At 40.9% G+C, this 17214-nt stretch overlaps 1 protein-coding gene across 1 annotated transcript in view; it reads right to left on the bottom strand.

Moving 5' to 3' along the window:
- Positions 1–4004: 4004 nt before the first annotated feature.
- The window catches only part of SLC39A6 (solute carrier family 39 member 6), a 17982-nt gene continuing 4772 nt past the window's right edge, over positions 4005–17214 (bottom strand). Inside the window, exons 5-9 of the mRNA XM_009643495.2 lie at positions 16215–16284; positions 14644–15021; positions 7221–7301; positions 5022–5212; positions 4005–4268 (exon numbers count right to left, since the gene is read on the bottom strand). Coding sequence (XP_009641790.1) covers positions 4116–4268; positions 5022–5212; positions 7221–7301; positions 14644–15021; positions 16215–16284 — 873 coding nt within the window. The 3' untranslated portion in view covers positions 4005–4115. The remainder of the gene's footprint in view (positions 4269–5021; positions 5213–7220; positions 7302–14643; positions 15022–16214; positions 16285–17214) is intronic.

Genomic DNA, 17214 nt, shown 5'->3' with positions numbered 1-17214 from the left:
CCCCGGCTGCCGCGGGAGGGAGGAGGCGCCCGGCAGGCGAGAGCGGCTCCGGGGAAACCCCCCCCCCCCCGAGTAGGCAGGGAAGCGATTCCAGCCCACGGGCCTCGTCTCCTTCACCGACACCGTAAGGGGGCACACGCTGGCGTACCTCGCTATTTTTGCCCCCGAGAAGGTTTCCACCAGCGAGGAAAACGCTCCAAACCCAGCACTGAGGTTCAGTGGTTTATTTTCTCCAGCAGACAGCAACACAGTAATAGCTACAGTGATCATATATGCACCAAAAAAGTATTTTAAGTAAAAACGCATTTCATGAAAACGTTTTTGTTGCTTCCTTGCAGCAAGCCCAATGACCCAGGTTTTCCACAGAAATTCCGGTGATGCAGCTCTCTCCGTTCAGGCAGCAGGAGAGTCCTTGCGGGCTCCATTTTAGCCTTGAGCGTATTCAATCGGAACGTAACCGAGCTGGAACCCAGCTGCCTTCCCAGGGCATCGCTCCCTGGGCACGAAGCAGCAGAGAAACCCGCACCCCACAGGTCAGGCAGGTGAGAACTTCCACGGGTTTGTTTTGACTCTCGCTACACACAGAACTACGCATGACACCTTTTCTGTACAAATACAAGCCAAAACGATTAGAAGAACAGGTTACAAAGAAAAAAAAACAAAAACAAAAACAAAACCCAACCAGAAACTCTTTGATTCCAGCACTATTTGCTTATTCTATTTACCCACATCTAGCACAGGCACTAAATGAGGCAGCTGTAACAACATATAAAATTAAGGTCTGTACCGTAACTAAGGCACAGACAGATACACACAACAGAGGCGCTGCCATTTATCAGCCGGGACAGCCAGGCACGTCACAAACGGCTGCAGGAAAACAGATGCTTAGAGGCTCTTCCCCATCGGTTTGCCAAACTGTATTTTCAACACGAGTACACAGCAACAGATGCAAATTTTACTTTATAAGGCTGACAAAGAAAAAACCAACAACAACAAAAAAAAGACCACCCCAAAGTTTTGTCACCTTGCTGAACAAGCCTCCAGGTTTCAGTCTGTGTTCTTCCTGATTACTCGTTCAGACAGCTGGCCATCACACAAAGTTTTGTCACCTTGCTGAACAAGCCTCCAGCAGGTTTCAGTCTGTGTTCTTCCTGATTAGTCGTTCAGACAGCTGTCCATCACGGACACCTCTCTATCAAAGATTAAAGAGCACTGAAGGGTTGGGACGTGCTTGTTCCTAGCTTGTCCAGCCCTTTCTGCCCGCCTGCTCTAAAGGCAATTTATTTTTCATGTTGTTAACATCAGCAGTGTGTTTTGATATGTGGATATTTTAATGTCGGTTGACTACACCAAAAGCCAGCCAAGAACCCACTAGAAACACTGACTGGAATTCATAGATTTATCTCCATCATTAAGTCATTGATCTTAAAATCTCTCGGGCAGCAACAGGCTACACGCCCACTTCCTAGGTCATCTCCAGCACAGGGACAGAAGTCCAGCTGAACGAGCAGCTGTGAAGGCCGCAGGCCAACAGAAACCACTAGTGAAAAAATTCAAAGTGAACTGAGCTGACCTGAGTCTGAAATCCCTCACGACCAAGGAGATGGCACACACCCAATTCCTGTGATGGCTGAGAACGCAGGACGCAAGGCGAAGGCCCATGGGCTGAAGCGTGCTGCATTTATGGTGGTTTACCAGAGCGCTGGTAAACACAGTGCCCGAGCCCTACAACACCCACTGGGATGCAGCAAGGTTGCATCTCGGACACAGAGCTGAAGATGAAGATCAGCAGCTGGGTTTTAGGCAGAGTTTAGCTACAACAGAGTCAAGAAGTGATCATAGCAGAGGTAAGGGCAGAAGTATCATAGGAGTTTAGACTGAAAAAAAAATAGAAGTTACTTGCTCTTTAGAGAGTTCAACTAGGCTAACAGTTCAAGAGCTCAGAAGATACAGAACAACGGGCAGATCATACCCATTTTCCACCACACTCACGGATACTAGTAATTCAAGCTCCGGAACACTAGATGACTGCTATAAGAAAAGATTAAAAAGAGCATAGGATGGGTGATCAAGGAGATGCTATAAAAATGTAGCAGACTGCTACTGTACCACGGCACCACTCCTCTGTCCAGAGGTGCCCTTCTCACAAGAGCCTAGAGGCTCAATCAAAAGGCAATAGCACAGGATAAAAGACACACAACGTGTCAAGTGCACGATGAAGGGAGGTAACGTACCTGTATTTTGTCAGTGTTCTTGTTAAGAGATGAAAGCCCAGCACCAGAGTAGCTTCTAGTGATGGGAAGTTAAGGGGGGGAGGGAGGGAAGGGAAGCAAGTGCTTCCGAAAGAGAATTTTGTTCCTCTCCCAAACAACTGCTCACCAAGCAGGCAGACGGACAGGTTTGCACACCTGCAGAGCTGGGGGAGCTGGTAAGACCCCACCACGGCTTAGTGCTCCCCTTGGGACGTGTTAGCAGAGCTGAAGGAAGTACGCCTGTCCCCACCCCCGACTTCGAAGGAAGCAAAGAACAGAATTTCATTACAGTGGGCAGAAGATTACCTCTCCATGCAAAAAAAACAAAAAACAAAACAAAACCAAACCAAAAAACCTCACACCCAAACAGTCTCGGTTCCTTCCAAACATCTATTTCTGAGGTGACAGAGTAGCTCTGGCTTTCATTACATGATAGACCAACATACGCCAGACTGTTTTAACCTGCCAGACACGGTATTATCAAACGCTTCCTCTTCGTTCAAGCTTTTTATTCAGCTGATGATTTGAAGCAGTGCTAAAGTTGAATCAGAAATAAGTTCTGAATGTTGTATTTCTGAGCTTTTTAAAGCCAGCTAGTTAAGATAGCATAACTCTGTTACTTATTCATTATGTTTACCTTCCCTGCAAATGCAGAATGTATTTATTTTGCCATTGTCTTTTTCACCCTTCTTCAGTTACATTCAGGGTGGTTAAAATATTAAGACTGTAAGCTCAAACTGCATGTTTACGTATACACTTCTAATTATCCTTCACACGCTGCTTCCCTATTACACTGTCAAAGGAATTTGTTTACAGCTTTAGTCATTGCAAAGAATGCAAGTGTTCTGCAAGCACAGGGAACCAGCAGCAGCCAGCTCTCCCACTCAGCTCATTTCCCAAAGTAGATCAACGCTTTACTCAAGGAAGCTGTTGCAGTAAATGACTCCTTGTCTCAGCCTGTAGCCCTCCTCCCCTTGGTATTGAAACAGACTTTAATACATCTTTGCTGTTTCAGGCAGCATAAGCAGGATGTAGCACCACTTTGACAGTCTTTCTGATGGAATTCACGTATATCCATGCCAGAGCTCTCCTTCACTATCTAACAGCTGTACCTTTGCTGCTGATGCGAGGAACTGGTGAAGAGCAACTCACATCAGAAGGGATGAACAGGTAAAACATTTGGTGCAAACATGTAAAACAGGTCTTCATGAGAATTTGTTTGGAATAGAAGCCAACTGGAATAAGACACAGAGAATCCACAAGCTAGTGAGAGAAGAACCACCACAAAAAGGATGGAGTGGACTCCTTGGCCACTCCGCGTAAACTAGGTGGATGCAGAAGAGATGACTTTCTACCAATCTAAACACGCGCTACCCATGACATGTAGTCTTCTTGGTTTACACTGCTCACTGTGCTTTGTAACCACTGACTTTGATTACGCTAAAAATAAAAACCACTGCCATTTTATTTCTTTAAACCAACAAAACCAACGAAGTAAAAAAAGTTACATAAAATTACATACAGTGAATAAACTTAAAGAAAACCCCTAACCCCCCAGACAATACTCCTTTAATAGAAACCCCCCAGACAATACTCCTTTAATAGTAAATATGGTGAAAGTGCCAAATCTAAGTACAACTTTCCACAGTACCATATGCAATGTAAAATTCTAAGCGGAAAAAAAAACCCTTACAGTATTCATTTCTACTGGGGGGAGAAAAGGGAGGGAGGGACACAACAACAAAGCACACCAATAAAAATATCTAGTCTATGTCAAACGTACCTCTCCATTAGGGAATTTAATAGAAAAAAAACCCTACTACTTATAATTTAAATATCAAGCTCTCCTCCTGGCAGCCAGGACTACAGGTTTATGCTGAATACAATCTTATGTTCGAATACAGAGATAAGCAGCATTATCCCAAACCCCAGCAGAATCCCAGCATTCTGTAACAGGAAGTATCCCCAGCGGCTACATCCATGATCACTGGCGTCGTTGTGGAGCATTTCAGGTACCTAAACAAACGAGAAAGTGTTAAACACCTTCAAAATACACAGTTACCTCAAACCCAGTTCTTCAGCCATGGGGCATGAGGTAGCGGAGTCTTTACTCCGTTCTAGTCTTGCTTTCCTGTTGACTGCATTAACGCTACTCCTTCAGTCAGGTGTCACTCAACATGAACAACATTATCAGGGTCTACTTTCGTATTTAGAGACAGAGAGAATCTGTAATTACCGTTTTCGTGATAATTACGCTGATGTCCTAAGCCAGCCATTTACTCAGGATATGATTATTTACCAGCTGATTTAATCAAGCCACACCAAGAATTTCATTCCCCAACATCCACCAAATACTTTGTACTTCTGTACAAACATACTTCTGATGTACACTACAGATTTTAATACAATTCTGTCTTCACCCCAAGAAGCAGTAACGATTTAATGCAAAAGCCAAAGCACATTCGGTGGTGCCGATAGCGTGCAACATGCACTCTCATTGGCTCTCTGCTATACCAGCCGCTGTCAGAAGCAAATTTTTTACTTTACTTCTGCTGTTAACTGCCTCTGTTCCTACAGTAATCTAAATAAAAGCCATCTTCCTGAACCTGGACGTTTAACTGAGCACTTAGACAGCGTGCTCATCAGCACCTTCAAGCACGGAAAAAGTTAATTGAGGGAGAAAAGACAGAAGAATTTGAGATCAAAATGTAATTAGCATTAATTCTTAAAAGTATGTTACGTAAAATTCAAGTAGGTCTCACCACTTACCATATCCACAAGAGCCACATACATGAACAAGCCAGCAGTAAGTGCAAATATCCACATTGAAACGTTGTCTGCATAATGACCAATAAGAATCCCCGTCGCCATCCCAAGGTAGGCCAGCATAGCTGACAGAGCGTTATACAGCACAGCTTGCTTGACGGTCATACCGGCTTTTAGAAGCACAGCAAAATCTCCTACAACAGGGAAAAAACAAAGCAAAGTTTTCACCCTCAGGTAACTATTTGCAGCATTCATGAGTTCTCCTCTTACAAGATCACTAAGCTATTTTTATGCTGTCATCTGTCTTTTTTCCTTCATAAAAATCAGAAATCACTGTGGGACAAAGAACTAAAAAGTGCACGTGAAGAACAGCACAGCAGCAAACACAGTAAGTTTGTAACCTCAAAGCCCTAGGATTTCTGGAAGCAGCAGCTTTTCATGTAGTTTGCATTTAAACCAACACTGTGAAATACTGCAGTGCCTGGTATGCCTGAGAGTTCTAAAGAAGTTTCTAAAATAAAATATTCCCAGTTAATTGCATAAAGCAACAGTGATGATTCCGTTTATTATCCTGTAACTGTTCTTTGTACTTTAGATCAGTTTCATAAATTTAGAAATAATTTCTTTATTAATTTCTGTAAATGAGCCTTAACATCTTATTTTTATTCGAAGGAATGATAGACTGCAAGCGAGAAAGAGGTTTTCCATAATTCAGAATAGAATTTTTTGTTTAGATAAATTAGATCTAAACCAGAGTAAAATAATATAAGCTTATTATTTGGAAATAAAATGGATTCTATATAAAAACGTAAGTTATCCCCAGTTAAAGTAAACAAAAGCAATCTTTAAAGCAGAGTTATTTGTTACAGCAGCTTTCCCCACAGGATACTGCCACTAAGATGAACTGGTATGTTATAAACACTGTTTAGCATTAACAACAGAATGATCCAATTTTATCCCCAGCTAACTTCAGCTAGTCCCATTTGCTTTCGTGTTCCTACGCCACTTCACGTCCTCTGTTACAGAAGGCACTTCTGTCAAGTTGTCTGTGCTGGTTAAAGCAGCATGGTTTAATTTTAAAAAGATTTTTCTTGCTTCCAAAACCAACAATACATTTGAATCTAAAATTATCAGATTCATAAAATGAATTTGTGTATTTGTACTAGCAACATTTAGTACATGTAACTAATACAAGTTCCACAGTTCCTGTGGAATTTACTTTAATATGAGCAAGACTCAATTCCTCCTGTGTCATAAAACCAGGTATGTTTTCTCCAGAGTAATGTATTTCTGTGTAACATTACTGTACAGACAGACAAATATATCAAACTGTTTAATAAATAGTTTGATGTATACACATACTGGTTTAGGAGCTCCATTAAATGAAATTGAATGTTCTACTTTCTTGGGAATTAAACCTTAAAAAAAGTGCAAGTGAGCTTTCTTCCCTCCTTCTCTACACTGGGTACAACTGTGGCCACAACAGCTAAGAAAGAAATACCAGTTGCACATTCAAAACGATTTGACAACTGGAAAGATCAGCTTCATTCCGAGTTAAGCTAAGCAGCTACGTCCCATTCTCATGAGGTGCCCTGCAAAAGGGCCAGATACTAAACTTACAGTATAAGACACATGCATTCCCCATGAGAAATCACAGTCATTAATTTAAATCACCTGAGCTTGGAAGACAAACTATTTCTAGGAAAGATTTCTAAGTAGTTCCAAGTTTAATTTAGAGCTACAGCAGTTCTTTGCAAGACTTACTGAAAAAGCAGCAAATATTATGTGGAAAGGAGTTCAAGTAATTGTGACCTTCCTTTTAACAGCACAAACACAAGCATAAAATTAAACAGAGATATGAGAAAAGCAAATTCTGACATGCATTCTCCTGCAATTCACAACTTATGTTGCTAAGGAGAATAAAAACTACAACTGAACTATACAGAACAAGTTGTAACTGCAAGAAACTGAGTTTTAAACTAAGCAGAAATATTTAGATTTTTAAAAGGAAGATTAATTCAATTAATAAATAAAACAGTCTTTAAATAAGATAAAAGTATTCTTGAGCAGACAATCTGACACAGATGAAGACTTCTTTTCTGATCAATTTTTACTGTGCCACAGAATAGAATCACTTCCAGTTCTCCAAAGTGCACCTGTAAGTACCTATACCTGCAGCATATGGAAACATCGGGGTCTTACCTAGCTCATGAGGTAATTCATGGCAAAATACAGCCACAGAAGTGCTTAAACCACTAGATAACCCTTCAGTAAAGGCTGCTCCTATGGAGAGACAGGAAAAAAAAAAAAACACCACACATTACTGTATATTCAGACATCAAGTGCAGCAGCATCCCTGCATGTGCTTGCATCAGATTAGGACATAGTTAATTTCCCTCAGTTTTTTCTTATGCTTGTGGAAGCATTTAAACCTAAAGTTAAGAATCATAAAACAACTGCTCAGTCACAAAATCAGAAGCAACATAGAATCCTCCAATTAGTTAAAGCAAACCAAATTTCACTATCTTATTTCTAAACTGAGCCCAATACCTTTCAAGAAAACAACCCTCCCCAAAAATGCAATAAATGGAAATACCGTCAGAAAAGACACTTTTGCTTTTTTAAAGACACAAAGGGAAGAAGGCAGCTCAGCTGCCTCAGAGTCAGGCACTGGAAAAAGGGAAGCCAATTCACCAGTAAGAGGTTATACAGTCACATGAAATCAGCAGTGAAAGATTGTGAATTCTAAGCAGCTTGCACGCAAGTGAACTATCATATTTTAAGTGGAGGAAAAAAACCACAAAACCCCCTTAAACTAGTCCAACGGCTCTCAGCCTTGTTTTCTCCACTCCTCCTGCTGCATGCTGTTTTTCTGGTTTGACAGGAACTCAGGAGGAAGCAGCACACAGAAGGTCTGAAGAGCTGAACACAGCTCACATCCAGCATGGGAGGTCCCCGGGGTGCATGGAGAGGCTCACCAAGGGGTGCAGAAGAACCACGTCCAGCTTCTTCTTCAGCTGCTACCAGGAGCATGCCAGCAAACAAGGTGCTGCCAAAAAGCAGCCAAAGAGGCAGGAGGCCATGTTGCAGTCGTTGGCATGCAAGGGACCCTGGATTACCACTCACAGAGGAAGAGCTACAATGGCAATGAGAACACAGAAGGCAATCTCCTCTCTCTCCGCTGGGGTCACCACCCCCAGTACTCCAGCAGCCTCTACCCAGATGTAACTCCTGAGGGTGGACATTGCTATCCAGGTCTTCATCTGCAAGAAATGACTGATGCTCCTCCCTGCAGTGACAACAGCAGCAGCTTTACCTCTGGGATGTGTGCTGTGGCACCCAGTGAAGGAAATGCAAGAAGCAGCGAGCAGGCACCTTTGGATGAAGAATAATGAACAGGGGATTGGGAGGGTCTTCAGAAGATGTTCTACAGAGGCAAGAGCCCCTTCAGACTAAAGAAAGTGGCAAGACCAAAGCAGCACTGGAACAGGAAACATGAACTCCCAGGCAGGTAAAATTTGAAAACACTGAAGCCTGACAACAGGAAGAACTCTCCATCCCCGTGTGTAGCTGCTCATCTAAAGAACATGGTCATGACCCTGGCAGCTGTGAGAGGATAAATGAGTTCTGCCTAGCCCAGAATATTTGTTTGGTACATCAGATTAGGACCAGCAATAAAAAAAGAAAGGAAAAATATTTAGTGATAGGAGATTCCCTCCCATGCAGGATAGAGGCAGACCTGCCAACCAGAGCTACTGCCCAGAGGAGTCCATTGCTCGCCCAGAGCCTACCTAGATGATGATGTGGAGACACCACCAAAGCTTGTTTGGCCTATCATAGATAGATACAGACTGCCTAAAAAACACATAATACAAATCACTTTTTTTTTTTTGCCTATCTACATAGAAGAGTTCTTTGTCCACACAGAGCTCCAGAACAGAACTACATATGAGCGCAGTTCCTTGTGCCTACTGAGTCTCTTGGTCAAGATCAGAGTAACACTAGGAATATTGTTACAAGCCACCTAACCAAGAAAAGGTGATGGATAAGGCTAGCTATGAACAACCACACAAGACATCACCATTCACATGCGAGTTTTCAGCTGTGAAGGTAACAGCACTGGGCACACAATCCAGGGTGTTCCTTAATTGTGTTGGTGATGGTTTGTCAACACAAATGGTAGAAGAGACAGCCAGAATGAGAGTTCTACTTGACCCGCTGCTCACAAATGAGGAAGAACTGAAGGCAAATACAGCAAAAAAAGGTATCTTGAGCTCCAGTGAGCATGAGGTAACCAAGTTCAGAATACAGAAGAAAGCTGGGAAGGAAGAAGCAAAATTAGGGCTCCCAATTTTAATGAAGCAGATTTTGACTTATTTAAGGAATTGCAGGGTAGAATACCCTGGGAATCAGTCAAAGGGGAAAAGGTGCCCAGAAGAGATGGCTGATTTGTAAAGGCACACTTAACAGAGTGCACTAATGAACTACCGTCTCTGTGCAGGAACACTAGGACTTCCAACAGAAGACATGCCCAGCTAAGCACAGTGTGTCCTAATGAATTAACACTCAAAAAAGGAAGCACACAAGAAATAGAAACAAAAATTAGCAACAAGGAAGATAAAAGCAGTGAAACAGAAAGGAGGAAAACCAAAGCCCAGCTGGAGCCAAGACTAACAAAACACCAAAGATAACAAGAAACAGTTCTACAGGAATGCTAGCTGAGAAACAAAGTTCAGGAAAAATTTGGGTCTGTTGATGGATGGGGAAGGGAATCAAGTAATAGACATGAAATAAGAGGCTGAGGTACCAGCGCCACCTTCATCTCAGTCATCATAGACAACGCCAGATCCCAGCACCATTCCACAAAGGGACAGCGAACAGAGAAGCAACAGTTTAGAGATACTTAGAAAAAACTGGGAACGCTCACCATTCCACAAAGGGACAGCGAACAGAGAAGCAAGTTTAGAGATACTTAGAAAAAACTGGGAATGCTCAGATGCATCCTGGGATAGGGCTTACCCAAGTGTGTGGACAGAGCTGACTGATGTGACTGCAAGGCTGCAGTCTATCATCTACAGAAAATCATGGGTACGGAAGGCCCCAGTGGAACTCTGGGAAAAGGATAACATTATTCCCATCTTTAAGAAAGGCAAAGAACAGGACTCAGGGCACAGTCAGCCTCACCTCAGTTTCTGGGAAGACCATGTTGAATATCCTTTTCCAATCCCTCTCCAATGCTTGACCCAGCTTGAGGAAATAACTGACTACAGAGATGGTGACAGCAGTGAACATAACAGAACTTGACTTTAGTAGGATTTCTGACACTATCTCCTACAACAGTCTCATCTAGGAGCAGAGGAAACATGGGCTTGACAGTTAGATGATTGCACATTGGCTGGACTGCTGGGCTAACAGGGCTTGATGGTTGGCTAGTAACGAATTCACCAGGACAAACAGTGCAACCCATTTTCTTCAACACCTTCACTAATCTTCTGGATGAAACAGACTGTACCATCAGCAAATTTGCAGGTGACACTAAGTTGAGGGGCAGGGTAAGGGCCAAGTTGACACATGAAGCACTAGGGCTTTGGACAAGGAAGACCATGGTAAACCTGAAGACTAGACCAACAGAAATCTTAAGACGTTCAAAGAAGAAAAGTGAGAAGTTCTGCATGTGGGGCAGAATAACCTCATGTGTTAGTACAAGGTAGGAACTGACTGGCTGAAATAGCAGCCTTCCCGAAAAGGGCGCCAAGATTATGATGGACAACAAGATGAGCCAACAGTGCACTCTCATTGCAAGTACAATTAACCACAAACTGTATAGTCTTAGCCTTGCTTCTCCTAAGTTCTTATCCCCCTCTGCCAAGCACTGCTGAGGCTGTTCCTGGGATTCTCTGTCCACTTCGGGGTGTCACAGTTCAAGGTGGATATGAATACTGTCCAACAGAGGCTGACAAGATGATCGGAGGTCTACAGCATAAGGCCTAAAAGCTTGAGGAAGCCAGGTATAGCTAACCTCCCTCTCCACCAGACTAAGGGTTGGTCTAACAGCAGCTTACAAGTACCTTTAGTGCAATCACAAATATGAAGGAACCTAACTCTTCAAAGTAGTGGCAGATGACAACAGGGGGAGAGGCTGCAAATCACCATTTGGGAGCTTTGGGCTGGACATAAATAAAACTTCCCTTATTAAGAGACAGTAGCACAACACTAGAAAAGAGGTCAGTCACAGATGTGGTAGAATCTCCCCATCTGTGGGAGTTTTCACGGCTTGGGTGTGCAAAGCCATGACTGACCCAATCTAGTGGTCCCAAGAGCTGTTTCAAGCAGAGCCGTTTCAGCTAGATGACCTCTAGAGGTCACCCATTTCTATGACTATTTGTGAAGTCCAATTCAGAGATGCACAGTTTGCAAGACAAAAGCTATTCTGACTTGAGCTCTGGGCAGGAGTGTTTTCCATTGCACTCCTAAGACATTTGGTCACAGGAGTCTCCACAGTACTTTACAGGTAAGTGACAGGAGTTAACTGCTACTTGACTAGCAGAAGAGGTTATTAGTGAACACTAACAATCTTTTCTAGGTATCAGTCTGTTTCCCCCACCTCCAAACATTGCTTTATAGCTCTGGAGTCAGATTTTGAGAGACAGACAGGAGAGCTACAGTTATCTCCTACTGAGATGGGGGAATTCATCCACGTTCAATCGGGCCTCAGTTTTTGAGGAGACTAGATAGGCAGAGGAAGGTAGAAGGTAATTACCTTCTCCCATGCCTGCATCCTCAATAATCTAAGTTCCTCTATATTACTGTCTATACAATGTTTTCCCAGTCTTATCACTTATTAGAGGAAAACTAAAAATATAAGAATCTAGCTTAATCACACATGTTAAATCTAATTTTGGGACCACAAAGGCAAGCCAAACAAAACCTGACTGCTTTGCAAAGTACCTCGGTGGCTGATAAGGCTGTATACCGTACAGACACCTAGCAGCCAAAGTACAACAGCAATATCTATTTTTATTTGTCACTACTAAAGAGGTCTTGAAACATTAACAAACCGAAGACTACATTAATATATTTGGTATTATCCCCTCTCGAGATCCAGGTTGATTTAATCCAGATTAAGGTTGATTTAATAGTGTCACGGTATCTTAAAATATACTTTTAAGACATTGCTTCTCTCAAAAAAGAGCTAATGAAAAAATATATACGCAAGATTAGTGTAAAAATAGCATTTTGCATTTTAGTGATTTAGTTGAAGCTACATATAAAAGTTCAAATCCCAGAAGATAATTTGGTACAAATTAGTCAGAGGCAACTGTTCCATGCTTTAACAGAAAAATAAGCACTTTTAAATCTTATTCCTACATAATCAGCACAACAGATTTGAGGACAAAAGTAACCGATGGAAGTTATGAATACCAAATCACATGAAATGAATGAACTTAAATGAAGGGTTACTCTGGCTAAAGCTATCTTCCCACAGGCACTCACATCTTCGTTTAAGTACAGGTAAAATACCATACAAGTAGTATTGGCATTTTCATATCATCATCAAATTGATGCTGTTCCATAACATTTTAGAGCACATCCAGAACTGAAGGAAACCCACGTTCCCATTAGCCTGAACAAGCTACACAGCAGGACTTCTAAAAGCTATTGCTCTCACTTTTTCAATAAGCCTTTATTAACCTTCCTTGTACTTTTCCCTTCATAACTATAAAGTCATAGCTCCTTCCTAGATCCCTTTAATGCTAAGAGGTAGTTGATTCTGCGTGTCATTTGTATGCAAATTGTCCTCTTTCTACTTCATTTTCACTACTGATCTGCTCAGAAATTTACATTCCGGGCTTCAACTTTTATCAAAACCGAGATTAAATCAGACGGTCCCTTTTCATAGTATACTTTGAATTGACTGAATCTGAACAACGGCAAATACTGCTGTGAGAAAATAGTTATTACTAGGTTTTCTCCTCAAACAAGAATCAACTTGTTTCTATAACAAAATTTACAGAAAGACTGATACTGCTGAACTGAGCCCAGTATGCTATACAAGCTGGAAATGAAATCAGTATCTGTAAAGACTAGTCTTAAATACTAAAGTCAAGATTATGAAAGACTTCACTTTCTATCACTTACTTTAACATTTTAAATTTAAAATACCTGTAGTCTAGCTCTCCTTCTACAAAAAACGAGGGAGTTCCCAAACCTGACCTCCCAGACAGAAGTCCAAAACATAATATCCAATCTGTTATTTTTGTGATAAAGAAACATTTTTACTGAAGCATTGTCAAAAAAGTCTGAACAACTACAGAAAAAAAAAAAGGGACATGAACAGAAAAGGAACAAAAAGATAAGTGCTGTTTGTATGTCAAAACCAACTGTTTATACCAGTTTAAGTTTAAAAAAAAAACACAGAAAATGGACTATTATGCTCCAACTTTTAAGAGCAAGATTTTGAGTAGAGTACGACTAGCGTTTAAGAAAATAAAGTTTTTTAAAATACTTTTCCAAGAAGAGAGTCTGAGCCTGTTTTGAGACGGAGTACAGCACACTGAGCTTCTGAAGGAATCTACTTATGCTACACTCCTTTAATTGATATAGATGCTCTTAATCCAAAAATCTGAATAAAGGCAACATATAGAGACTTCATGGGTATTTTTTCCATGAATCATATTTCTGATGGGTAATAGGTAACTAATGTCCTATTAATTATGCCCTACTCACACATTTCTAGGATACAAAAAGTAGCACAGACCTTCTCTGGAAGGTTAGTACAACACTAGGAAGAACCACAATGCTGCTGTTTAGTGGATGGCAAGATCTGAGAATCTGGATGTGACCAGACCAGTATGCAAAAGCATAAAAGCGCCTTAGAGAACACAACGCCTTGGACCAAATTAATTATACAGTAAAAATGAATGCATGCCTACCTCCCACAGCACAAAAATCACACACATATATTGCCTAATCCATTTGGGTAATCTTCAGGCTAAAGCAGACTGAAACTAGGGTCCCATCTCCCTACTCACCAGTGCTCTGGGGAAACTTACATGTGATGTGTAACCAGGGCCCAGTATAGGCAAAGCCAGATGTGCTTAGTATAGAACCTGACCTTGCTATGTATAAACTGAAGACGGAAGAGAAAAAAAAAATAAAGAAGCCAACAATACTAATGGCCTGACTGAAGTGGGAAACACAGTTACTTTACATGTGACCAAAAAGGCAAGCTTGTCTTCAAAAATAACTTTTTTAAAACAATTGCTGAGCGCTTGCAGGCACCGAACTACAAAGTCAGCTCCAATCCCTAAATATTGTTTTATAATGCTAACCTTTTTCAAACCTAAAGGTAGGCTTATTTCCTACTTTTAGCAAAATTAAAGCCAAGCATATAGATTTCCTAAAGAAACATAGCTGTAAGTACATAATTTCCATTTCATTTGTCACTGATCTCCAGGTTGTTAAACTGGTGATTTTTCTTATTTATTCAGACTTGCTATCAGATAAAGCTTAGGCTTCAAAAGATCCACCACTAATTAGTTATGTTCCTAATAAAGAGCTAAGTGACAGCAAGAAGATTTCGCTCTTGTCACAACGAAGCTGAGGCATCCAAGCTAACACTTACCAATTGCTAGGCCATCGCTAAAATTGTGCAGTCCATCTCCCATAATCACCATCCATGCCAGAGTTGCTATCCCCGCATCCTTCAGTTCTTCACGTGAGTAGCGCTGACTGTGACTGTGGGGATGATGGTTCTGATGATGATGGTGATGCAGAATATGATGGTAGTCATGGTGATGATGACTAAGGTGATCTGTCTGTCCTAGAGTATCATGTAAGTGAGAATGGCATTTGTTTCTACAGCCTCTGGACACATATTCATTGTCAACCTCCTCTTGATGAGAATGAGCTATCATCACTTCTTCTTCTTCTTGTACGGTTGGCTGCTGAGAAATGAAGGGTGATGGATCTTGAGAGTCTGTCCCAAGATAGCCCTCAGGCCCTGTTATAAAAACCCAGAGTATAATATTATGCATTTTTAAAGTCACCTAGGAAGCAAAGATACAATAAACAAGTAAATGATGCAGTGAAGAAGAAACTAGCAAGTCTAGAAGTTGAGACTGATACCCCAGCTTCTTGTACCAGAAGTTTTTTTTCCCCAAAGGGTTTCCACAACTTATTTTTCTTTAATCAGATTTCTGAAGCAACCCCTACATCCTGGCCACAAATGCCTCCTAAAAGGTAAAAAAGTATGAAGGCTGTTAGTTCAATTGCTTCAGAAAGACAAAGTGTCTGGAAAGCATAAGCCACTTATTCATCTTAGGGCTGAAGGATAAGAATGCAGAAGAGGATTATGTTATAGAAAATTTTGGAAACTCCTGTATTCCATATAAATACAGGAGCTTAAGTTTGAACACCTGAAAAATAAACACTCAAAAATAAAGTCATCAACACAGGCCACAAAATGTCCTCGTATAAACATTAGTGGTACACTAAGGTAGTTATTTTAACTAACTCTTAAAACTTGCTAAATTCTTCCCCTGCAATTAAAATGAACAAACACACTTTTTTTTCCCCTGCATTACTGACAGCTCTTTCATTAGTTACAAAATTGTTCTGAGAAACTGAACACGCCTCTTAGCTACAAGAGCTAACAAGTAGCTAGTGAGGTGTGTTTTGGCTTACAGCATGATCTTGGCAACATACAATCATCTGCAGTCCAAATACTTCCAAGTAACCTCTAGGATTTTAGATTATCAACCTTATAAATAAGTAAATAAATACTCAAACTAACAAAATCCAGAATTAAGATATACAGAAATCTAAATGATGGATGACACATATAACATCTAACAGTCTAAAGAGAAGTCTAGAAGCCAGTAGGTACAGCTGTATTCACAACAGGCAGAAGAGCTTCACTAAACTACTTCAACTTCTGCTTCTCCAGAATTAAAAGGCTTAAGGTTTCAAACCTGTGAATTCACTATTTGCAACCTATTGATCCATTTTAAAGGAAAGCAGCAAACAGAGCTAGCTTTCTACATATCAATGCACAGACAGGTTTTGTTTTGAAAAGCATTCAAGTAGGTAGTGATCCAACCTACAGTAAGAAGCAGATCTATGAGCTGCCATCAATCAGATGTTTTTTTACACAGTTCTGCCACAAAAAAACCTGCGATATTAGTTAAGACTTACGATCATCCGTATCTAACTTTTCTTCATTCGCTGAAAACTTCTTACATTCTCCATCATCTTCATTTTTTTTCTTATTCCAAAAGAAAATACTGTAGTTATGAATATTTTACTTATTTTTCAGGATATATATGAGCAATATTACATTCACAACATTTATGCAGCCTGCACAGAAAGAGGACAACACGGAAGCCATATAAAGAGTGCAGAAGAGGAACATTAGAAACTCAGCTAAGTACAATAAAATAACAAAGGCTCCTCAGGCTCCAGGGGGAGGGTGTGTGCGGGGGGAGGGTGTGGGGAGGTGGAAAACCCAAGAAAAAAACCCCACATGCATAAAAATACACCACATTATGCATGAAGAATAAGCAGAGGGATTCATCTGAGAAATGAAACACATCAAATGCTGAGTAAAAGTTATTCCACTACTTCTTTTCCATTGTGGTGTCAGTGTAATTTCTTTTTCTAGTGTACTGAAGGAAAACCAAATAAAATCTCTATCCATTGCTCACTAATGTCTGTATTGTAACAATTTATGATCAGTGACTCAGTATCTAGAAGGGTATAATTAGTCTAACAGTAAATCTATTCCCAGTGGCTGAGAGAAGGGCACAGAAAATACTCGCTTTGCTTGGAACTCTTCATGTCCCCTCTTGGCAAATAAATTTAAGTAGAGATGGGGAAAGCGATCTTGTCACTCGCAGTTACTTTAGCTTCAGTATAAACCACACCAACACAGCCTCCCGTAACCAAAGTCAAAGAGCTTACGTGGAATCTGCTCTGAGACTGCTGCCTTAACAACCAATTTAACAATAGAACTAAACAGAGATTATCAGTAGTTGTGGTAGCCTAGAAATTAGCTGTTTTTAAACCAAGTTATTAGCAGTTTAATAACTTTCTTTAAGCAAAGCTTAAGATACTGCCAGCTTTTACTGTATCTTTTCTACTGAAGCAACTTCTACTTCATTGTTTACTCCTGGCTATGCTAGTCTTTGAAGAACTC

Source organism: Egretta garzetta, unplaced genomic scaffold (genome assembly GCF_000687185.1).
Source record: "Egretta garzetta isolate BGI_Z169 unplaced genomic scaffold, ASM68718v1 scaffold88, whole genome shotgun sequence".
Lineage (NCBI taxonomy): Eukaryota > Metazoa > Chordata > Aves > Pelecaniformes > Ardeidae > Egretta > Egretta garzetta.
This window is presented reverse-complemented; position numbering and strand designations above follow the sequence as displayed.